Source organism: Phoca vitulina, unplaced genomic scaffold (genome assembly GCF_004348235.1).
Source record: "Phoca vitulina isolate PV1807 unplaced genomic scaffold, GSC_HSeal_1.0 scaffold16, whole genome shotgun sequence".
NCBI lineage: Eukaryota > Metazoa > Chordata > Mammalia > Carnivora > Phocidae > Phoca > Phoca vitulina.
The window spans coordinates 14,216,476-14,240,910 of NW_022589719.1; the positions used below are offsets into that span (position 1 = coordinate 14,216,476).

Sequence of the window (24,435 nt, forward strand, 5' to 3'; positions counted from 1 at the left end):
AAGGCTCGGGTGGCATTTCTCCCCCCAGAGAGACTCCTCCCTGAGTGTCAAAGTGGCCTTGAACAGTTAATGTTGCCTGTTGGGTCTCTCAGAGGGAGGGACTTGGGACAGTTTCCTTGTTACATGACGCAGGAGATTTATTGGCGACCAGAGGGCTCAACGGAAAACATTCTTGACTTACTTTCAGTTGGAAACGCTTGTTTGAGAGATGCAACTGGCCATTCAGTATTAGCCTCTTGAGTCACCACAGATCCCGAATCACAGAAGCCTCTCTTTCTCAGGAGAGAGGCACACACATGTGGGAAGTCCTGCTTCTCTGGAAGGAGTTCATGGTGTGGCAAATGCCACGGCCAGTGATGCTGGTGCCCTGTCCAGTCATCTGTGGTCCTCAGCTACTCACGCCTCGACCTTGCTCTAACTTTCCCTGAACCTTGGGAATATTCTCGAGAAGCTATGCACTGGGGAGGCTGGGAGGTCATGAAAAGTTACGTCAATCAGGGTTGGCCGTAGTAGCCCAGTGGGTAAGTCTGATGGACCCATGGCGTCAGACTGGCTGGATTTGAATCCTGGCTTCATCATTACCAGCTCTGTGAACCTGGGCATGTTTCTTCCCTTCTCTGTACCTTGGTTTCTGTATCTGGAAAGTGGGAATAATAATATCACCTACCTCATAGGGTTGTTTTAAGGATAAAATGAGTACTTGTGAAGTGTTTAGAGGGGTGTCTGGCATATATATATATACACATGTATGCACGGTCTGTATTTGCTACTATTATTGCTGCTGGTATTATTAGTATCCTTTGGAGTCATAATTGGGGTTTGCATCAGTGTGAAGGAAGCCTGTTGGAAAGTCTTCATAAAGTATTAAAGGCTACACAGCCCTGAAGGCTTGGTCCCTGTGAAGGCAAGAGGGAGCCAGAGGGGAGGAACTAAGAAGGCTCATGCGGATAGCTGACCTGAGACGAAGTTCCGGGCACCATCTTTGCAATGCCCGGGTGGCCAAGTTCCATCCGGGTTAGGAGCTGGACCTTGTTCGCTGGATGAAGACAGACGGAAGCCGTGGAGCTTCGCCTCTGCGTAGAGCCGCTCACCCCCTCGGCAGCCCCCGGGCCAGCATCCCGGGGCACGGAGGCCGAAGGTCGAGCTCGCCGGGACCTGGAGCTCGGGGCTGCCGGCAGGCGCGCACACGGCCGCGCTCGCTGGGGGCGCGCACGCGGGCGGGCCCCCTCACACTGCGCGTGCGTGCGCCTCTGGTCTCCGAAGTCCCGCGGCCTGCTGCTGTGGAACTCAGGGCATTTTATTCAAAAGTCTCGGTTCCTGGGGTGCCTGGGTGGCTCAGTCGGTTAAGCGGCTGCCTTCGGCTCAGGTCATGATCCCAGGGTCCTGGGATCGAGTCCCGCATCGGGCTCCCTGCTCTGCGGGGAGCCTGCTTCTCCCTCTCCCTCTGCCTGCTTCTCTGCCTACTTGTGTTCTCTCTCTATCTCTCTGTCAAATAAATAAATAAAATCTTTAAAAAAATTAAAAAAAAAAAAAAAAGTCTCGGTTCCTTTTGCATTTGCATGTGCTGGGGGCCAGGTGGTAAACGAGAATGAATTTTCATACGACAGAAACTGCTGTTCAGCTCCAAACCACCGTCTAGGCCTCAGGCTTTATTTTTAAACCCGGGAGGGACAGCGGCTCTCTGGCCACGCAGTGACAGGCTGTTGGCCCCTCTCCCGGCGTCTGCTGCCGCCTCCCCCCGAGCAGCCTCCCCTCCGAGAAGCTGATTGCGAGGCTGTGTTTTCCTTTTGTAGGCCTGGGGAGGAAAGCCGCCGGAAGGGCTGTCCCCGCCGCCTGACAGCTTTCCCTGCGTGAAGACCGGCTGACAGAGGCCAAAGCTGAAAATGTCAGTGACAACGAACAATATTTCCAAAGGGCCTTGTGCATTTCCCTCCTCGCTCCTCCTGCCTCATCAGCCAAGACTTGTGTGAGTGGCTGAAGAAGGACACCCGAAGGCCCCCAAAGGAATGAATCACACGTGCTCTCCAGGCCACGCAGTGCTGATGCGTTCAAAAAGCACCTACGTGCTAATGATACAAAAAGAGAGAAGCAACCGATGTGGGCTTCTGTCTTCTCGAAGCTCCATTTCTTGCTGCTGCTTTAGTGTTTTCAGAGTCAAGGAAGATCATACAGAAGTTTCACGGTTCTCTCATCATCTTATTTTGCAAATCATCAGACACCGTTTCCTGGTGGTTAGAACCTGCTTCCTGCTCCGAAGGGAAAAAGCAGTTGTTGTCGGTCGAGCTCAGCAATACCGACCCTGCCTTCGTCCTTATGTGGCCGTTGTCTAGGAGCACCTCTCCCCTTTAGAGGTGACGCTCGCACTAATGACATGGAAGGATCCTAGGTACACAGCAAAGTGGTTTGGAGGGTGGGTTTTGGTGCTACCCGGACCCGAGATGGGGTTCCAGCTCTGCCACTGGCTGACTTGGGGAAGTTGCTTAATTTTTCTGAGCTTCAGTTTCTTTACCTATAAATAATACGTACACACTTGCATACAACTCACCTGTCAGCGTTCGTGGAAGATGATGTAACACAGAACGCCAGAGGTGCTGGGGACCCAGGGAAACTGCAGTAACAAGCCTCCCCTCCTCTGGCTGTCAGCTCAGAGCTGAAGAACAAAGCAACTGAGAGTCAGGAAGTCAACTACAGGCTCTACATAGAAGTGCTGACTTCCTGGGGCAACTCATTTCTCTGAGCCTCAGTTTTCTCACTGATACATAAGCAGGATCTTCTGACTCCCCCTGGACCTGCCCAAGGGAGGGATGGAGTCTGAGTTAAAGCCAGTTCTGTTTGAATCCAGAGCTGGCCTCTAACTAACAACATGGCGCCTGGCCTGGCACGCAGGCCACCCTGTGGTAGGCCCAGAGGAAATGTCAGTGAGCTTTTTCCTTGGCCAAGGACTGCGCTTGAGGCTCTAGGACATGCTCAGGAGGAATCACACTCGACCGGGACGGTTTCAATGACGTCACACCTTTCCGTGTTGGCGTTCACTGGAGTGCGAACTGGGGATGATAATACAGTCCCAGAAAAATAAGGAGTTTTCTGTTAAAGGTTTAGAAGCCTTGTGAAATGGTTTCACAGGATCGGGTAGATAATTCTTCAGCTCCTTATTGAGATTTTAGATTAATGTCTGCAAAATTCACAGGAGCCCTTGGATTAAATCATCCTTTAACCGGTTGATAGCCATTAGGCTTCATTTTGAATGCCATTAACTCTTGGGAGCCAACAACTGGTCTTGGCTCTATCTGTCAATATGTTGAAGGTGTGCTTTGTAAGAAATTTTAAGGAGCCATTTATTCATTCAGTAAATACTGGTTGAGCATCTACTCTCTGTCACACTCTTGTGAGAATTAGAGAAACACAATACACAGGTAAAAGGTCCTTGCTTTTCTTGGAGCTTCTATCACAGGAAGGGCGGATGGATAATAATTAAATGCACAAATAAATAAACAAGTTGCTGTGGAGACACCAAAGCAGGGTGAGCGAGGGAGACACGTGGGTTGGATAACAGTGCTCAGGAAAGGCCTCTAAGAGGGGGTGACGTGCAGCCAAAACACAAAATGCGATGATCTGAAGACAGAACATTCCAGACAGAGGGCACGGCAGATATGTGTTCTAAGGTGGCCAAGAACTCAGAATAGCCAAAGGAACTGAAGGCAAGTTTTATGCCTGGAGCAGAGTGAGCTGCTAAAGTTTCGAGAGGGAGACAGAAGCCAGCTCCTCCTGTACGTCTTGTCAGCCATGAAGAGGACATTTATTCCGGGTGCCGCCAGAAGCCGTTAGAGGTTACAAGTAACACCACTTGATTGTGGGAAAATGCTCATGGTATAAGATTAAGTGGGAAAAAAGGACGCCCAAATCTAAAACTGTATATTTAGTCCTGCTTTAACTATGTAAGTACATAAGTATACACACACACACACACACACACACACACACACACATACAGATTCAGAAAATTGAAAGAAGATACAAAATGTTTAAAGCGTTGGCAGTAGTGGTGACCTAGCTTTTCCTTTGTTATTTCCCTGAATTTTGTCGGTTTTCTACAAGTTGTATTACTTTAATAGCCAGAAATAGGTCATATGCTTTTTAAAAACTCATTTGTAAGGGTGCCTGGGTGGCTCAGTCAGTTAAGCGTCTGCCTTTGGCTCAGGTCATGATCCTGGGGTCCTGGGATCGAGTCCCATATCGGGCTCCCTGCTCAGCGGGAAGCCTGCTTCTCCCTCTCCCTCTGGCTGCAGCTCCCCCTGCTTGTGCTCTTCTCTCACTCTCTCTGTCAAATAAATAAATAAAATCTTAAAAAAAAAAAAAAAAGCTTGTTTGTAGAGCAATCGATGGAGACAATACTAGAGTTCTGCTCCTTTACTGTGTCTTAGCTCTGAGTTGAGCTTAATGTGTGGTGCTTTGGGATGCTGGACTGAATGTTGAAGGCTCTGGCCAGTGGAGAAGTTTTGTTTTTAATGAATCTACCCTCAAACAGACTTCTTTTTTTTTTTTTTTTTTAAAGATTTTATTTATTTATTTGACAGAGAGAGACAGCCAGAGAGGGAACACAAGCAGGGGGAGTGGGAGAGGGAGAAGCAGGCTTCCCGCGGAGCAGGGAGCCTGATGCGGGGCTCGATCCCAGGACCCTGGGTTCATGACCTGAGCCGAAGGCAGACGCTTAACGACTGAGCCACCCAGGCGCCCCCTCAAACAGACTTCTTACCCTTCCCAATAAGTTATGCAAAAGCATCTACCATTTCTGTTTCATCCCACAGATTTGAATATAACCTGCCGCTACGGAGGTGTGTTCCACGTGGAGAAAAATGGTCGCTACAGCATCTCCAGGACAGAGGCCGCTGACCTCTGCAAGGCTTTCAACAGCACCCTGCCCACCATGGCCCAGATGGAGAAAGCCCTGAGTATCGGGTTTGAGACCTGCAGGTAAGGGGAGGAAAGTCGGGGGCGGGGCCTAGGGGGCGGGGCTTAGAGCTCGGAGGCTCCTCCCTGACAGCTGATGGATGGTTGCCTGAAGGGTCGGCCCCACCTATTAATTTGGCCAAGTCAACCTGGAACCTGTACGACAAGTGGAATTTAAAGCCGGCTAAAAACACCTTTGTGAATCATAGTGGGGTTGCCCAGAGGAGGCCATTAAGGGTCAACGGTCGGAATCCTCTTGACTGAAGTGCTTCCACAGCGCTCTCCCGGCTTTGAAGCAGCATGCAATATCATTGTCGGAACCACAAGAAAACGTAAACCAAATAACAGTGTTTAAAATAAATATGTGCCTGGTGGAGTCTTGGCTCTGCAGACTTGGCTCAAAGCAACGTTTTCAAACAACTCCCTCTCTCTGTCTCTCTGTCTCTCATGTGTTGGTTTCTCTTCTGTGTTCCTCTGGTTTGAGCCTAGAAATAAAAGGACGTGAAAATTATTAAGATGTATTATTACAATGAGGGGAAGTGGTCCAAGGGACCCAGGAGACCTCCTGAGAGACTTTGTGCAGGACATCACGGTGCTCCCTGGAACCCTGCTCACGCCATTCTGCTCAGGGCGCTCACAGCAGGCAGCAGCCCCGTGTGTTTGAGTCTCTGATGAGCCTGTGGTGAGTGGTGCTCATGAAGAGCTAACAGTGGTGACAGCCACGGTGGGGTGGTTTGGTTTGGTTTGTTTTCACTAGAAGAGCTCCGGGTAATCTGAGCAACTGCTCTGAAGTTTCCAGCCAGCCAGCAGCTTCCCACCCTGTTTTTGCAACGTGAGATAACGTGGTTCCCCTCGCTCTTAAACACACACGCACACATGCAAACAAAGCTGCATTTTTAAAAGTCAAGCTGCAGGAGCCTTTATCCAAACCATGAAACGTAAGTTCAACACGCCCATCCCGGCCCTTGGTTGCAGAGGCATGCACCCTACATTAGGAATGGCAGCGGAGGCTCTTCGGCTGAAAAGGAAAAGAAGAATCTTTACTCCGACACTGCACTGAGAAGGTAGCCACTAACCCCATGTGGCAGTTTACACTGAATTACAATGAAAGAAAATTCCACTTTGGTTCTTCGGGGCACTGTTGACATTCCCGTGCTCGGCGAGCTCCAGATGGCGAGCGGCTGCCAGATTGGAGGATGTAGATTCTAGATAGAACATTTTCATTATTGCAGAACGTTCTACTCAGCAGTACTGCTCTGAAAGAAAGGGCAGATGTGCACAGACGTCTGTGTGTGTTCAGAGCTAGGTCTGGGAGAACCCAAGAGGAGCAGAGGGAGAAGGCTGCGCCGAAGGCAGGCTGATGAGCAGATCCATGTATCCCGTTCCCAAGGCTAATTGTTTAAATACAGCCCTGACTCGGCCAGTAGCCTAAGAAAGTAGACTTACTAGACTGAATTTGGATTGTGAAATACAGACGAGACCGACTTAGGAAACACAGAAATGTTCCCATCTGCTGAAAGCGAGGGGAGTTCTTTCAACTCCCACTGGCTAACCTTCGCACACTTAGAGGTGGGGCGCACCCTGCTGCCCACTCGCCCACGTCCCCTTGATCCTCAGACTGCACCCGGGGTTGATCATATTCCTCCACTTTATGGATGAAGCAACTGAGGCTTGCAGAAGTGCCACACTCGCCCAGGGCCACATTGCTTGCATGGGGAGGAGTCTAGATGCCAGTCCTGCTCCGTCTGAGCCCACGGCAAGAATTTCATGACTGTCCAGAAGGACTGAGAGCGAGGGGGAGACAGAAGCATGGCGCATAGATTTGCTGAGCATTTCTTTCCACCCTGTGAACAGCAACCTGCTGGGGCAGTATATACACACATAAATTTTAATATCCCAACTCATGTATGGTGGGACACATACAAGGGGCAGTCGGCTTGTTGTAGCAACAGCTCAGGCATAACTTACACAGGGAATGCAGATTCTAGAATGTCAGTGTGACACAGATCTCCCGAATGTGATGGAGGCGGGGTGGGGAGTAGGCTCACCAAGGAGTGTTGTCATTTAAAAAAAAAGAAAGAAAAACGGTGCGAGAGAAACCTATCCTTCCACCCATAGCGGGTATTAAGTGTTGCAAAACACATTTCCATAATTTCGCTCAGGCAGCTGTGAATCAGATCTCTGCCATGGGACAGGTGGCAGAGGCTCATAGGCTCGGATAAAACCTTGGCAGCCACTCTCTTCTGTCTGCCCCACCCTGATTAGTAGCATTTCCCAGATAGATGGAAACTTATTAACATTTAATTGCCCTCTTTCTCCCCACCAAGCTATGGAGTCTTTGGAGAAACCAGTCTGTCCTTTCAGATGAGGAATTAGTCATGCGAGCTATGGTTGCAACATAGACCTAACGAGTTCTGTGTGCTTAGAAATTTCAAACTTACAGCCATTTCCGTGGGTCTTGCAGGTTGATGCACTATGTACTGTTGACTCTGGCAGCAAAGATTGAAAAGGTTCTCCGCTGTGCATTTTAGCCAACATCGCACTTTCAGAAACTTGCTGGATTTAGCTTCGTCCTCTCTGCCCTACCCCTGCCACCAACCCTTTCTCCGCCCACTTCTAATTTTTGGAGGCATTTTATATTCGGGAAAGATTGTGCAGTGAGTGAGCACTTAGTGCCCGTGATGCGGATTGAAGAGGCTGGGTGCTGTCTGTTGTATCTGAAGGGGCCTCGGGCTCCATCATGCTCCCGGAAACATCTTGGTGAGGGACAGAGGGGCTGACGCACTTCTCTGACTGAACTGCCTCTGGAAAATTCCTGAGCTAAATGAGGCACCGCTATCTACTTACTTAATCACTATTACTCCCATTTTAATGACAGTCAGTTTACTTCCACTGGCAATGGAAGTTATGCCTGGGATGTTCATGAAGAAAATGTACTGTGTTTCTAGCATATAAACAAACAAGTCTTTGTGTTTACAGTAATGGAGCCTGGAGCGAGGGAATCACAGGAAAACGTGAGGCAAAGAAGGAAGAGTAGGGGATGGGAAATAGGCGTGTCTGACCTGGGTGGACTGAAACGAAGAGCCGCCTAGCCCTGTCTTCTGGGAGCTGGTCATCTCATGTATTTTCTGGAAAATATGAAGGTGATGGAGAGCCAGAGTGGATCTCACCTCATAAAGTGGTTGTTCTTCCCTCTTAAGTGATTCAGACTTCCCTCCATGTGTTCAAACTGACTTGACACTGCTGCCCACATATTTTATTTGGGAAGCCAGTTTTTTTTCTTTTTGGAGCGCCTGGCTGGCTCAGTCAGTAGGGCATGTGACTCCTGATCTCGGGGTTGTGAGTTCGAGCCCCACGTTGGGTATAGAGATTACTTAAGTAAATAAAACTTTTTTTAAAAAAAAAAGCCAGTTTTTTCTTTCATGAATCTTTTTTTTTCTTCTAAAGCTCTTTATAAGAGCTCTAAATAAAATCACCTTGTCTCCCTCAGCCTTATTGGTCCCCTTCCTTCTCTCTCGGTTGTTGTTTCTGGATTTCACATAACCCACTTGTTGAAACCTCTAAGATCCTCAGAGGTGAAGTGAATGATGCAGTGCACTGTGTGAGATGTCATTTGATGGCATGTTACAAAATCCCCATCACAGCCCTGCAGGTGGATAACCTCTCGCTTTTCTTCTGCAGGTACGGGTTCATAGAAGGGCATGTGGTGATCCCCCGTATCCACCCCAACTCCATCTGTGCTGCAAACAACACAGGGGTGTACATCCTCACATCCAACACCTCCCAGTATGACACGTACTGCTTCAATGCCTCAGGTTGGTTCCAAGTGGATGGTTTTTGCGTTTGGGGTGGCTTTTGGCTCGTGAGCCTCTGTCAGCGTGGCTGATGGCACTTTCAGTCTTGGCTTCAGTGGGGAGTCATGGAGCTTCCATTCATGTAACAGATGCTCACTGAACATCTCCACAGCAGAGACAAGCTTCCTATCTCCAGGGCGCTTACTGCTAGGCAGGGAGGCTGGCAGGAAACAGAGAAATAGTCAAATCCTCATATGAAGTCAGAGAGTGATGAGTGCTATAAAAAAGAAAGCAAAGGAAGAGGCTTCCTAGTGCTTGGGAAGCTTTCGTCTGGGAAGGTGGCCGGGGAGGGTGCCTGTGAGGAGGGGCGTTTGAGAGAGAGCCCCAACTGGTGTCAGGGAGGAAAACCACGGGCAGAGAGGAGAGCAGTGCCAAGCCAGCCATGGGGGAGCATTGTGGCTTATTCTGAGGACACCGAGGAGGCCAGGGTGGATAAAGTCTGGCGATCAGAAGGGGGGAATGCCAAGGAATGAAGTCAGAGAGGTAAGCAGGGGCCAGGTCCCATAGGGCCTTGTAGGCCATGGTAGAGAGTGTGGATTTTATTCTCAGTGTGATTGGGAAGTCACTGCAGGCTTTGAATAGGGAAGTGACATGAACCCAATGATGGTATTGCGGTACAAGCCAAATGGCTTGGCTTAGAGGTTATTTATTCTATGTTGGGCCTGGAGAGAAAGCTGGAAGGATATACGGTAGGCCTTTGACCTTCTTGAGTTTCCTTTCCCAACAACTGAGAGCCTTGACAACTAGAGAACAAGAAAGCCAAGTTCAGATGTGTGTGCTGGGCTGAAGGCCAGGCCCCTCTGCCTGTCAAAGGGACTTGCATCACAACCACTGCCCTAGACACTCATGCTTATTAGTCTAATTCAGGCTCCAGCAGAATTCAAGAATTCTATGTATCGTGTATCTTCAGGGTCTTTTGAGAAGGGTCAAACACACAAACGTCAAGCTTTTGAATGCCAACAGTCAGATGTTGTTTGACTACTTGCTTCTTCTCAAACTGGGCCTTCTGTTCCTTAGGAAGGTCTGAGGTTGTGTGGAGGGAAGATGGAACCACGAGGTAAACTCGACATGTCTTCCTGGCACATCCCTTTTCCTTAGAGATGGGAAGGAGGGTGTTAAATTAGCTGGAAAGTGGTTAAAGGCATTGTATGAGACAAACACAGATGTTATTCAATGATGACGTAAGGCATTGTTTGCATGAGACAAACACAGATATCACAGATGGTGGTAGAATATAAAATCTGCACGGGGTTTTCAATGCAAGTAGAAGCATCAAAGTAATTGCGAGATTACGTCAGTAGCTTTAGGCTATGCCGGCCACCCACTGTGGCGTGAGCAGTAGGGATGGGAGTGGGAATTCAGAAGAGGAATCTAGAGATTAGGAGAAAGAGAAAGTTTCAGGGTTGATTAGTTGAAATGGTGTGTGTGAAGCCAATACATTATGTCAAATATAGGCAAGTCGCTAAATCTCTGGGGGGACACTCACAGCAAGGAGAAGAAAACTATAGAGTATTTCTTCTTCCCTGGTATATGAGTGAGGAATGCAGATGGAGTTTAACCAAAAAGAGGAGAGTCCCCATGAGGCTAAACGGTACATGGTCCCTACCCAGTTCCCTACCCATACCCAGAATGTCCGTTCTAATGACATGATAATGAGAAAAACCACATGCAAATAAAAGAGAAGTAGACACAGAGCAACATGTGGTCACAATAGCTTATCTTAGTGCGGAAGGTCAGAGGGGGACTCTGGGAAGACTTCGTGTTTTAGATGAAGGGGCTGATCTTGTGGGACTGAGCTAGCGTGGGGCCTCATACTCGAGAGTATCTGGGTACTACCTCTTTCTTCCCCCACTGAATCTTGCCGAGCGCATGGATGCAATAAATTATGTTGTTGCGAATCCACATTGTCTCACCTGTTTTACAAGTTAGTATCACTTCCTGGAAAGAACTTTAACTCAAAAAGGTAGAAGCTCACATTGTTTTATAGCCGGGAATGGTAGCCATCCGGACAAGTTACTACTGAATCTTGTCTCCCTGCCCCTTAGTTATGCCTGTAAGGTTGGGTCTAGCCTCAGAGAGGAAGTGAACCCTCCTGATTAACTTTCCTCTTCTTTTCGGGGGAGGTGTTAATCCAGCTGAAAAGCTGGAGAAGTTCTGGGGGTGTATTCCTACCCAAATGGCTGTCTTAAAGTAGTAAATTTTAAGGAGAAGATTTTTCCTTTTCTTTTATCCAAATTTACTTAATAGGAATAGACTGCTTTTGTAATTTTTTCTTTAAGTTTTAAAAAGAGTATTTATGGATCAACTATATGCAGTCAGGACTCTTCTGGGCAAGTAGGGCGAGAAAGAACCAGTGGCCGTATTTCTTGTCTTGGGAGGTAATCTCGTTGAAATGATGAAACAAAAAAATAAAGAAGCTGGAGAAGAATGTTTATCTGAGGATAAATAAATTCCAAATGTCTTGGTTTAGAGTCAGATGATAGAGGTGCTAAGTGAACTATGGATCTTGATAACCTTCTGTTCTAGGCAGAGAATCTCATTGGAAAGGTCCTTGAGTTCAACTTAGCTTGAGAGTTGCAGACAGGTGGTCAAGACCCAGTGATGTGACCTCCTACAAACCTTTTGGTCTACAAGGACCAAAGCCAGCTCAATCTTAGCAGATAACTTCCATATGCTTACAGTTTCAGCAGTATTTTTGTAAAACATGGCCTGTGGTTTACAGATGAAAATATGGCAGACCCTGGAAAGGCCCCGTGATTCTGATTTTGATTGCCTCATGTCTCATTAAGGCCCAGCACGAGCCTGGTGACTTCGTGTTAAGAGCCCAGAGAACTGGCTTGAATGTGTTCATTTCTTGAGTTTGCCTCCAGTAAAATGCTTCATTCTCTGTTGAAGGAGGAATTTAGGAGATGTTACATTCATTTGTCTATCCATTTGCTCATTTATTCAACAAATATTTATTGGACACCTAGAATATATCAGGCATTGAGGAAGATGTCTTCCTATCTGGCACTGAGTAATTGGCTAGACTGAATAATTAACATTGCTCTTGGCTATTTTGGGGCAGTGGAGACACAGTTTAGAGGTGCAGCCCACCAAGAAGCCCACCCCAGAGTCTTTCTAACAAATCCTTAGGTTTAGGAAAAGCTCACCAGGCCCGATGCTCCTAGTAGTGCAGTGCTCATTAAACAGAATAAAAGACTGTCAGTGAGGCCCTGCTATCTGACATGGGAGCGTGAATGTATTAATTGCACATTTGGGTCACCATTCATCATAGTGTGCTTGCCAGATTTGGTGTTCTTTATAAAAGTTAAGGGGAACTGGAGCATGAAGAGGCTCCATTTGAACAAATGCTCTAATGATTTCCAAAACTGTCTTAGTGTTTTTTACATGATGCCCCATTCTATTACAACCTAACCCTTAGAAATTCCTTCCCAGGGCACTACTATTGCCTGAATTTGGGGAAAGTTGTTCCATCCCTGCCACAAAGAAGTCATAATCCAAGACCTGTTTCTGGGTCTGTGCAACATGAAGTATCAGAAGCTTCTCATGGGTCAGGCCAGTTGCTGGTGGTGTTACCAGAACAGACAGGGTAGATACTCTTTAAGATCTCCCAGGGTGGCCATTTGCCCTGCTTTTCAAATGAGGAAATCATTGGGAACATTTTTTTGAAAACTGTAAAAATCTAAAGAAATATTAATTGTTATTGTCGCCCATGACCTTGTGAATTTCTTAAAAGCAGGGACAGGAACATGTTCATCTTTTTGCTCCTTTTTTTTTTATCTGTCACATGAGTAATGCTTAAAATGCATAAATAAACTGATATATCTTAAACTTTTTAAAAAGAATTTCTTATGGCATTGCCATTCACGGTTTATCTAAACATTTCTTGACCTGTTTATCACTGCAGACCATTTGGCAGGGGGGTTAACATCTTAGGTATGTTTCCTGGAAGCATGGGCCTATGGGAATTATACTGGTACTTCCTCTTTCATTCATTCAACAAGTATTTATCGAGTGCCTCTCTGACCCCATCACACATAAATGTTCTGGCCAAGATAGATGAGGTCACTACTCATCACTACTCAACTTACATAGTTCTTCAGAGGTGGGTGGGTAGCAGGGGTTAGGGGTTGGGAGATGTGCCATGAACAGCCATCAGGTAAAATGAACAAGATGATTTGAGACAGCAGTAAGCCAGAAGGAGAACTGCAAGCAAAGATGTGATGGTGATACATGGGGGGGATTGGTAAGGGGCTGGTTGAGATTGGATGGTGAGGAATGGCCTTACTGAGGAGGTGACTTTCTCTGAGATTCTCTTCTGGGATGTCTTTTACTTAGCCTTTGCAAGACTGACTTTTCCTAAAACCTACTTTTCTCCAGGTGAATATAAAGCTGTCAGTTTCACAATGAGGCCAAAGAAATAGGCAGGTAAAGGGACATGACTTTTACCTGTAGGAAAGATGCTTCTGGGACCTGGGAAGCAACTAAGCCCTGTTTTGTTGAACTTGTGTTTCTGTCCAATGTTATGAGTACCTAGTGATTTATGGCAGAACACTTAAAATACTTGTGGTAACAGCCTTCCCTGTGATAGCAGTCTGCCTACTGGCCTCCATCCATCCATCCATCCCTCCATCCATCCATCCATCCATCCCTCCATCCATCCATCCATCCATCCATCCATCCATCCCTCCATCCATCCATCCATCCATCCATCCATCCATCCCTCCATCCCTCCATCCATCCATCCATCCCTCCATCCCTCCATCCCTCCATCCATCCAACCCTTTCTTCCTTCCTCTTTGTCAAGAAGCAACACTGAGAGAAACCAACCTAACAAATAAGTTGCCATTTTGTGCACAGACAATAGGCACATGCGCACATACGCACACGCACACGCACACACAGTATAAAAGCTATCATACACAAATGGATCCATTCTTCCTGCAACAGCAAAGCCAGTCTAAAGCTCTCTGAGTTTTTAAGGTCTAGTTACCAAATAGAGCTTTAATAAAGCCCCATCCTGACCAATGGAAATGGGCATCAGTTTTGCTCCCATTTTTTTTAAAGTTCTCATGCTTTTTCTCTTTGCTACTCCACAGCTCCACCCGAAGAAGATTGCACATCGGTCACACAGCTGCCCAATGCCTTTGAAGGACCAATTACCATAAGTACGTATCTCTTCTGACTTTGATGGAGTGTCCCCATTCTTGGGAAAGAGATCAGGTGAACTTTCTGTCTGTGCTTCATATTTGAGCAGGAGAGCAGTCATTTGCCCAAGGCTGGGGACATTGGCTGTGATTCACTGTCCCTTCCCCTTTTCCTGCAGTGGCTTGAAACTGCGATTCAGTCGACCCCAATACATTGTTCCTCAAACTGCAGTTTTTTGAAAACCACTTGCACTTTTTTGGGCACCTCTGTGTACATAGCACAATCATTTACTTGCTATTTTTCACTTAATCGGCCTGTTCTTTTCTACTTAAAATATGTTTATTTAAAAAAAAAACAAAAAACCTTTAAGGGTGCCTGGGTGGCGCAGTCGGTTGAGTGTCCGACTCTTGATTTCGGCTCAGGTCTTGATCTCAGTGTTGTGAGATGGAGCCCCGCATCAGGCTCCGCGCTCAGTGGGGAGTCTGCTTGAGATTCTCTCTCCTTCTCTGCCCCTACCACTCATGCACACTCTCTCTCAAATAAATAAATCTTAAATAAATAAACAAACAAACAAACCCCTGCAAATGGAATCCCTGGTCATAAGCAGAGGGTATCCTTAAAAATACACTTAAATGTAGGACAAATTAAATAGTCTTCTTAAATTTTAGCTGCTGAAGGTTCTGAGTCTGAGGCATGTTCTCTCTCATGGGGGAGATTAATTAGTGTTAGGGGGAGATGCATTCCAGCCCCCTAAATTTTCTGTTTGATTATTTGTGTATTGGAAGATAATTCCAAAGGGCATAAGCTTCGTGGTAGGGATTTCAACATTATTTATACCACATCCACCTAAAATCATCTTGATGATCCCAAGACGTAGGCATCTGGCACTGTATGAAACAAAAAAGCTCAACCAAAATTTTCAAAGAGGTCAACTTATTAACCCTGATCTTCTGGCCTCTGAACCTCGCTTTTTTTGAGAAGTGTCATAGTGTTGAAGAGGCCTGACTTCTGCCTCCTAAGAGCCAGACCCCTCAGTGTGCAAGGGAACAGTGGTGTCGGGTGGCAGAGAGATGAGAATCATCCTGGCCAAGTAAATCCAGCCCCCCACTGTTTGGCCAAAAATTGTCCCTGACCTGTGCCACATGGAAAGGGAGGACCACAAGGTGAGATGTGCTGTCTCAGTCAGGCTTGGTTGGAAATCTTAGTCCTTACCACCTGGGTGATCTCAAAGGAATGACTTACTCTGAGCCTCAGTTTTCTCATCTGGATAATGGAACAACATGTGAGATTTGAAATGAAAATGAAGAAAGATAATATGTCTAATGCATGCCAGGACCATAGTCATGTTCAGTAAATGTCCCATTTCCTTGGTCCCCACCAATGCCTTTCAAAGTCCAGACCTGTACAAGTTGGTCATATTTTTTTTTTATCAGATCTTCATCTGCAGAGATTATCAGGGTGTTTGAGACTTCGCAATATTTTTTAAAAGATTTATTTATTTATTTATTTATTTATTTATTTATTTGAGAGAAAGAGAACAAGCGAAGGGAGGGGCAGAGGAAAAGAATCTCAAGCAGACCCCCCTGTTGAGTGTGGAGCCCGTGCTAGGCTCGATCTCATGACCCTGAGATCATGACCTGAGCTGAAATTGAGAGTTGGACGCTTAACCAACGGAGCCACCCAGGCGCCCCTGCAATATTTTTTAATTTATGTATTACTAATAGTTCTACTTGGGCAAGCCAGATAGGTGGACAAAAGGAACATTTAGTCCAGTGCAATATAGCAGAAAATAATTTTAGCTAAATGCACACTTATGCAGTGAGTGGCCCAGGCTTGAAGGCAGCAAATCCTTTCAGGGAGGAACGATGAATGAATTCGGTCTTGCTTTTCCTTCTCCTGTCCATTCTAGATATTTGCTTGTTTAAATCAAAGATTTTGATCTTTACATAGCTCTGTGCCTCTTAATTTCAAGGTTGAATCTCACGGAGGATGGGCAGAGTCTCTGTCAGCATTTAGGCATGCTGATTTCTTAGCCAGAGTAGGGGTTATCTTAGACTGACAAAATTTGCCCCTTAGAAAAAAAGCCTCATTCTTCACAATGTGCAAATATATATTCCCTATTGAGACTGCTAACCTCTTCGTTTCCTACTTCAAATCCTTTCTAGAAGTAGGTGGAATTAATAGCAACAGATTTTACATGTACTTGAGAAGGGAGAATAGGAACCAATGGGAGAATTATCATTTATTGAGACCAACTCACTTTGAAATCCTATGCTAAGCACTTTACAAACCATGTATCATATAGTGCTCATAGCAAAAGGTAGTACCATCCCCTTTTCACCAATGACAAAACTGAAGCTCGGTACCAGCTTTGTCTAGGGGCACATGAAGCTGGGATTCAAACATGGGGACTTTCAAACACACCCTCGTCCCTCCTCCCCATTTCCAGGGTGTGCGGGTGGGGGGGGGAGGGTAGACTTTCTTAGTGCCTCACTTACTTCCCGCCCCTGTCCACTAGACAGATAGTTAGGTGTTGTTTTGCTTAATAACGAAGAAAAATAGCTTTGAAGTCACTGTCTTATATGATAATCCATAGTCTTTCCTATACTCAGAAAATGTTAGGGCGCCTGGGTGGCTCAGTCGATTAAGCGTCTGCCTTTGGCTTGGGTCACGATCCCAGGGTTCTGGGATCGAGTTCCACATTGGGCTCCTTGCTCAGCCTGGAGCCTGCTTCTCCCTCTCCCACTCCCCCTGCTTGTGCTTTCTCTCTGTATCAAATAAATAAATAAAATATTTTTTTAAAAAAAGAAAGAAAGAAAGAAAGAAAGAAAATGTCAGCTGTCAAGTTCTGAAAGTGCCTTCCCTTTCTCCCCAGCCATTGTCAACCGCGATGGCACCCGCTACAGCCAGACGGGTGAATACAGAACGAACCCTGAAGACATCAACCCCAGCAGCCCCACTGACGATGATGTGAGCAGCGGATCCTCCAGCGAGAGGAGCACTTCGGGAGGCTACAACATCTTCCACACCCACCTTCCGACTGTATACCCGACCCAGGACCAAGACAGTACCGGGGTGCCTGACAACACAGAGCATACCCCCATTACCAGTAAGGAGAATGAATCACTGTGCTTTCCAATGGCGATTTGTTTACAAAACCGTCTCTGATCTTCCTGGGTGATCTGCACTCTTATGTGTTGATTGTCTCCTGTCTCGAGAAGTTGGAGACGACCGTCGTTTGGGGAGGGAGGCTATTATGGTAGCCCGTGCCCTGTATGCATAGCCTGCTACTGCCTACAATTTTTTTTTTTCCACCTATGCCTCTGTTTTGCTTCCCTGGGGATAAGAAGTTGCCATACTGGAAGTCTTGTCCCAGGGATGTGGTGACAATTCAAGCACGTTACAGAAGGGATTTTTACTTTTACATGTTTCCTTCTTGTTCTTTTCCACCTTTGGATAAGATTGTCTTCATAAAGTTGGGATCCTAATGGATGCATACCATCACATCTGCTTTTTTCAACTTCATGTTTCTATGTTTTAACTTGATTTAGGCGATATTATTGATGGTGCAATATTCAGTCCTACTCATCACCCCTGGTTTACTAAACAATTCCTTTGTTTTTGGTCTAAGGAAGCATATCTGAAGGAGTTATCTGATCATATCCAATCTGCTTAAAAGTTGTCTATCCCAGCCTGGAGGGGAAGGCTGTTAATACTTGCTTGGTAACGTGGATAATTCATGACTTGAGGACTCCGAGAGCGGAAATATGTCAACATTGCTTTCGATTTCTTTGGGGTTTTGCCCTTTGTGCTCCACTTTTCATTGGAAAGTGTTTGCCTCTCCCTCTGGCCTCCTTCTTCACTTCCCGCTTTGCTTTTTCCCTATGGTTTGTTTTAAAACAGGTTTCCAGATTGGCTGCATTCCTTCTGTGGAGGATTATTCAAACCGAAGTAGGGCATCTGCCTCTTGCGCAGCTTTCCTAGTATGGTGTGGATTTTCTTTTGTCCTGGCTCTGGCTCCTAGAGGGTGGGACTCTAGTCTCCAAAGAGTGTGGCAGACATTCACTGGTTTGTGAATGCTCAGCATAGGGCCCTTTTCTGTGCCTTGTCACCCAGAAGCCAGGGCAGCCTTCAGAGCACTATGATTTAACCTAAGGTTACTTGCTCAACAGTGTTTTAAATTTCTATGAGCAGCTTGCTAAGTGGGGGAGGGGGGCGCAGTACAAAGGGGCCCGAAGTCTGGTCATTCTCTGCAGATCCTTTGAAGCATTTTCAGGAAGCAGATGTTTTCAAACTGCTCAGGCTTTCCCAGATTACTGGCTTTCTGGAGAGTGTGTCACCTCGTTGTCTATCATCCCACGGACGACCCTTCTGGAGAGGAGCTTCTGCAAACCCAGCAGGCTGTCCTGTCGGCTGCTGGCTGCTCCTGAGTCCCCTGCCTTGCTAAAGTAACCATATGGAAGGCGCCTATCATCAGAGCATGCAATTTTGTCAGATGTCGGCAAACGTAGCAATTAGTGGTCTCAGCAAGAGGCAGATCAAGTCTACTCCAAAGTACTATTTCCTACCAAAGAAGAAAATCGTGGCAAAATATTTCTTTTAGGAACTAGGTGAAATTCACATTGAAGCCATTATTAGCCTATATCAAATAGTGAGTATTACACATGTACTTTAGAAAGGCAACAAGGACAGTTAATGAACAGTCAGCACATCTTTTAGGATTGTACATTTCCTGCCCAAGTTAGGTAGTCAGCATACAGATTTTGAGGACCTAGTATGTACCAAGCCTATTCTAATGCTGGGGATCCAGTGGTAAGTACCAGTAGTACTGAAAGGAAATAAGGATTTGTAAGCTAGTAACCAATATTTGAGGTCTTCTCTATGCTGGTGCTCTAGTTACTGGGCACTCAGAGTTGGACTGACCTTCATGGAGCCCATCTGCTGTTCAGAAACCAAGGAGAAGGAATGCTTTGAGATTTCACTAAAACATAGTTCAGGATTTGGGTTAAGGAAAGAATTGTGCTTTTCTCTTTCCAAAGCACTTAGCTAAGTTTCTCTTAGTAGTTTGGGAAGAGACTCAGTGGTCCAACAGGGTGAGTCCAGGGCTAACCTGAGAGTCATTGAAGTGCCATAGCATCCAAAATGGCCAATGGTAGCTCCAGATAAATCCATTCATGCAAAGAAGAGTGTCGGAGAAAAAAAATCGGGTGGAAACTTGAAAGCAGCCCCTGGCATATTAGAAAAAATGACTACTGGTAAGTTCCTGAATAGACCCCAGTTTCTGAGCCCAGTGAGGAGATTCCCAAAGCTTCATGACTATCAGACTGAAAGGTGGGTCTTGGTGGGGATGAGTGATTGCAAATCCTCCCTAATGCCTGCAGAAGAACAGATGTCAAGAAGAGGTCTGGCTGAGGACAGAGAAGTGCATCTTAGGTTGGCTGGCTCATTCCTTCCTTAAGGGTCCTTAGTGGATGGCAATAGGGAAAGCCAGTAAGAACAACCATCTGGGTAGGTTTTGACTTCCAGCAGGCTTTTTATTATTAATGTTATTTTTGGAAGAGGCTTCCTGGAGGCATGTCGTCAGCCTCTTTTCTATTGGTGATCTGGTATTCTCTGGAATCCAGAAACCTAAACTAATTCAGGAAGCAGAGACTCCTACCTTGGAACGCTCTATTTCCTTGTTTTCTGGGTGTCAAAGAAATATATACATATATATTTTTGGTCTGGCATCGCCTACTTGGGTGGGGACAATTGGAAACTCTGCTGGCTAGACAGTAGCTCCTTCCATTTTCCCCAAATCTCATATGACTCCTTTCAGGAAAATAGAAATAATTCCTATTTCTATCTTGCTCTGGTATGTTTACTTCCTGTTGGTCTCTTCTTGGTCTTCTATAGGGTGAAGGTGGCAGGAGCTCTGTGTCTTTAATAAAGTTTCTGAGGGCAGAATGGGGTGCCTGAGAATTTTTCAGGGGGATGCTTGGGTTTATCTGGGGGCATCATTGGTGAAATTGGCTCCCATGTCTCTATTTTCTATTCTTTGCCAATGTGCCCTTTGTAACATGGAGCATAGTGCACAGGTTGTTGACATTTGGTGTATCTAGAGTCAAAGTTTTTAACCTGGTGTTCATGGACCTCCAATAGGTTCAGTGATGGGCCATAAGGCATTCAAGAGCTTGAAATAATATACAAAATTTTGAGAATGTGTATGTGTCAGATCACTTTTTTGAGGACAGAAGTCATAACTTATATCAGATTTTCAAAGGGGCCTATAACTCAAAATGGCTTTTAAAAATCTCAACTGGTTTAGATGTTTATCCTGACGATTTTGCTATTCTTCTTCCACGGGGAAACATTCTGGCCTCAAGTCCTATTTGAGAGTCAAATGGGAAATTTCAAATTGCAAAATATCACTGATTATCCTTTCTCTAATTTGAATAGCATCCAGAATTTCTCTAACTTGGGCAGTTTTGTTTCTTTTCTGGAAACACATTCTGAATTAGAATTACAAGTGACAGAAGGTGATAGATGGAGACTTGACAAAGCTTTATCTGATTTCAACATTTTGAACACACACCCTTTGCAAGGTTCCTGCTCAAGCATAGAGCTTGAGTTGAAGTTCGTGAGTGTGGGTGGAGCTTTGAAATGCCAGTTGTCATCATAGGCTACCGGCATGAAGTGATAGGCCCAAAAGATACAAGTAAGAACCTCTAAAGACACTCCAAAAACAAATGAATAAAAGCAACTTTATGAAACGTTGCATCAAAGACCTTCAGTCCATGGCTGGGTCACCTCATCAAGTAAATATAAAATCTCTTTTCCTTTACAGGTTGTTAAGTAGCTACTTGATTTTGCTCTGAGCCTGTGTCCAGAGGGTTCTGTTTGAAGAATGAGTAGCTCTGAATTGATACCCATACAGAATTTGCATTTCTCATGTGAGACTTTAGGAGACTGGAAAGATAAAACCAGGCCTCAATCTTTCTTTTCTAATCTTTGCTCTATAATAGAGACACGTTATATATACATAGAGCTGAGAGTAAGGGTTTTGTAGAAAGATCTCACTAAATGGTGTTTTCATAATTGATCCAGTTACTTCAACTGTGCACTCAAACAGCCACGCAGCAGTTCAGGAGCAAAATCATTGGATGTGGTCCTGGTTTGGTAACTCACAGCCTAAGACTCGGGATCACACAGCAACAGCAACAACAGGTAAACTGCTATGTCTTCTGCTTATCCATTGTCCTGAATGCCAAGTTTTTCAGTATAAGGAGAAGGACATCCATGATCACGTCGAAGTTTCGCACTGATGTCCTGTCTTGATCCTTAGGGAATTGGGATCTGGTACCATTTTGTTTATCAGAGAGGCCTGTGGATCTGGGGATACAACTGGATACTCCTCTGTGTTCTACTTGTTTTCCTTTTGGCAGCATGCACATAGAATCAGAATTAGTTTTCCTTCAGGAGCTTTAATTAGGAGATTCCTTTAGAACAAATCCTCTTGAAAGAAGTCTATTAGAAAATGGATACTCCGGGCGCCTGGGTGGCTCAGTTGGTTAAGCGACTGCCTTCGGCTCAGGTCATGATCCTGGAGTCCCGGGATCGAGTCCCGCATCGGGCTCCCTGCTCTGCAGGGAGTCTGCTCCTCCCTCTGACCCTCCCCCCTCTCATGTGCTCTCTCTCTCATTCTCTCTCTCTCAAATAAATAAATAAAATCTTTAAAAAAAAAAAAAAAAAAAAAAAAAAGAAAATGGATACTCCTACTTTCTGCTGATCTAATTATCACAGTCAATAACAATAGAGGGAAATACTGACTTATGGATGGAAAGTGTAGGCCCTGTGTACTTGTTTGGACTTCTCAATCCTCAGCTGTAAAGTGGAGGAGTGACCTGTTGTTTTCCATCAGAATCTAGGATGCCTGGATGTTTGATGATTAACTCTAAATCCCTGCAAAGTATTCTGGACTGCGAGCTTATGTGGGAAGAGTTTCCAGGCCTATAACAATGGGAGATTACAGGCATATCTTCACTTATTAACTTTTGTTGGTGGAGGATATGGCCATATTTCAAAATAATTGGGCATTCTTTCTGCAGAAGGAGAGTAATAAAAATGGTCCTTAACACTTGTTTAGTTGAATAAAGTATATTTTATTTTAACAAATATTCATGTAAGGAAAACAGTGCTGATGTTATGTTGTGATTTCATATCATGGTGCTAAAGGTCATGTTGGAGGGGGGGACGCAGAATAAAGAATATGCTATTTTTAAATGTTAAATTACAATGCTTATCTTCATAGAACAAATGTTGTGAAGGAAAAAGTCTTCTTGTCAGTGCTTCATCCTGGGCCATTTCTGGGCTTTCTTGAAAGCTGAAAAAAAAGAAATCTAATCACAAATACTTTTGTATTTGGGGATTTAATGATGGCTTCAGCTTCTCTGCTTCAACTTTTTTTTCAGTTTTTTATCCACTATTTAATATTCTTCTGGTGCACATCATGGTGGCAGAAATGGCGGTCTTGGGAAGTTTTCAAACCAGGGCTCTTATTTTCTGATCTTATTTGTGAGATCCTTGGGTCACTTCATTTCTGTCCATCTTTCCTGATTGATTACCACCTTTTCAAAACGGACTCAAAATGTCCTGTTCTGCTTTGCAAAATATAGTTTTGGTATAAAAAAATGACCATGGGCAAAATTGCTGGAGGATCTGGACACTAAATGGAAAAAGGTGGAAAGGCATCTTTTTCTATCTTCCCCTTCTTGTGGCATTTCTCTGTGTGTTGGGGATTGCTGGGATTATGTGTCTGGGATTGCTGGCAGAAATATCATACCCTAAATTCTTAGAGAATGATATTGGTTGGCCAAGATAGAGTGTGTAGAACATGAAGGGCTAGGACTCTGGAGAGCTTGGTTTCAGAAGCATAGACTCTCAGATTTGGAGAGGATCTTCAATAGCCTAGTTCAGTCAACACTTCTAGTCATTTGATCTACAAAATTTTCCTGCTAAGTGATCTTTCTGATGGTGGGGAACACAATACTTTATGAAGAAGTTCATCGTTGGATAGTCCAGATTATAACCTTTTAAATCCAACATTTGGGAGAATATTTGTTCCCCTGACAATGATCACCACAGGCCCTTAGTTTGGCCTTTTGGGAGCACAGACAAAAATTTAATCCCTCTTCTACATTATAGTTTTTCAAAATTCAAAGACTGCTGTCATGCTCTCTGTCATTCGGCCTTTCTGACTCCAGACAAGGCAAATTCCATCCAACACAGTTTTTTCCTCTTTAAGATAAGAATCATGAACCAGATGATATTTAAGGACTTTCCATTTCTGACATTCTATGACCTGCAGTATGGGCCTCGAAAATAAAGTGGGACTTGTGCGCTTTTTCTGTTTCTTCCCACCATCTATATGAAGTATAGATGACTCTCTTGAGTGGTAAAAGAGTAGAAGCATATACAGTGCTGTTTCTTAGGGACTGATAATTAACCTTTCAACCATTGATTCAATTATGGTTACAACAGCTTCGATGAGCTCTAGTGGTACAACTCCCAAAACAGCAACCAAGAGGCGAGAAGCCCAGGATTGGCTTTCATGGTGGTTTCAACCATCAGAGTCCAAGAATCATCTTCACACAACAACGATAATGGCTGGTAATGAGTTATTATTATCTTATTTCATAAGATCTCTTGACAGTTTCAATAGTTCATTGACCTCAGGGATACTAAGCCTGAAGTCCATTCTAGTTTCACAAATGTTTTTGATGACTTTCAAAGGATCATGAGCTCGGAGACCCATATGTTTGATTTGATAGCATTAATAAGCAGATTTCTTCTTTCTATTCTATAGAATTAATACAGGCCTGGAGGAGGCTATTAAAAGAGCACTGTGAAAGGAAACCAATCTTTCTTGATGACAGAACAAAATTTTGACTCTGAAAGATATTCCAAAGTGACAAAAGTCATTAAAAATTCTTGACTTTCTGGGGCGCCTGGGTGGCTCCGTCGTTAAGCGTCTGCCTTCGGCTCAGGTCATGATCCCAGGGTCCTGGGATTGAGCCCCGCATCAGGCTCCCTGCTCTGCCAGAAGCCTGCTTCTCCCTCTCCCACTCCCCCTGCTTTTGTTCCCTCTCTCGCTGTGTCTCTCTCTGTCAAATGAGTGAATAAAATCTTTAAAAAAAAAAAATTCTTGACTTTCCAAGAGAAAGTAAAATAGCATAGCTAGAGCTAGAAAAATATAGAAACTTTCCATCAGTGGAACTATTCTTGGGGCAGCCACTGATAGTAAGAAAAGACAAATGGTCGCTTCAAAACTCTCATTCAAAGTATAGGAAACCCCTTTTCAGGAAAGAGACTCCTTCTACAGCAACCACTGAGAAGAGGCAGAGGGTCTCCATCTTCTTTTTTGTGATGTGTCCAGAAGGGAAAATGTGAGAATTTCTCAGAATCTTGGCTCCAGTCCACTTTAGTTGACCCTTTTGGTTGACTA

General features: G+C 45.0%; 1 protein-coding gene across 3 annotated transcripts in view; it reads left to right on the plus strand.

The window, feature by feature from the left end:
• Positions 1–24,435, plus strand: part of CD44 (CD44 molecule (Indian blood group)) — an 88,542-nt gene that overhangs the window by 30,076 nt on the left and 34,031 nt on the right. The window contains exons 2-6 of one of the 3 annotated variants that reach the window (XM_032413898.1): positions 4,806–4,971; positions 8,629–8,762; positions 13,904–13,972; positions 16,828–17,061; positions 23,472–23,600. In XM_032413898.1, the coding sequence (XP_032269789.1) occupies positions 4,806–4,971; positions 8,629–8,762; positions 13,904–13,972; positions 16,828–17,061; positions 23,472–23,600 (732 nt within the window). Of the gene's footprint in view, positions 1–3,436; positions 3,936–4,805; positions 4,972–8,628; positions 8,763–13,903; positions 13,973–16,827; positions 17,062–23,471; positions 23,601–24,435 lie in introns of those variants that run through there. The other 2 variants (XM_032413897.1, XM_032413896.1) reach the window with 2 other exon arrangements.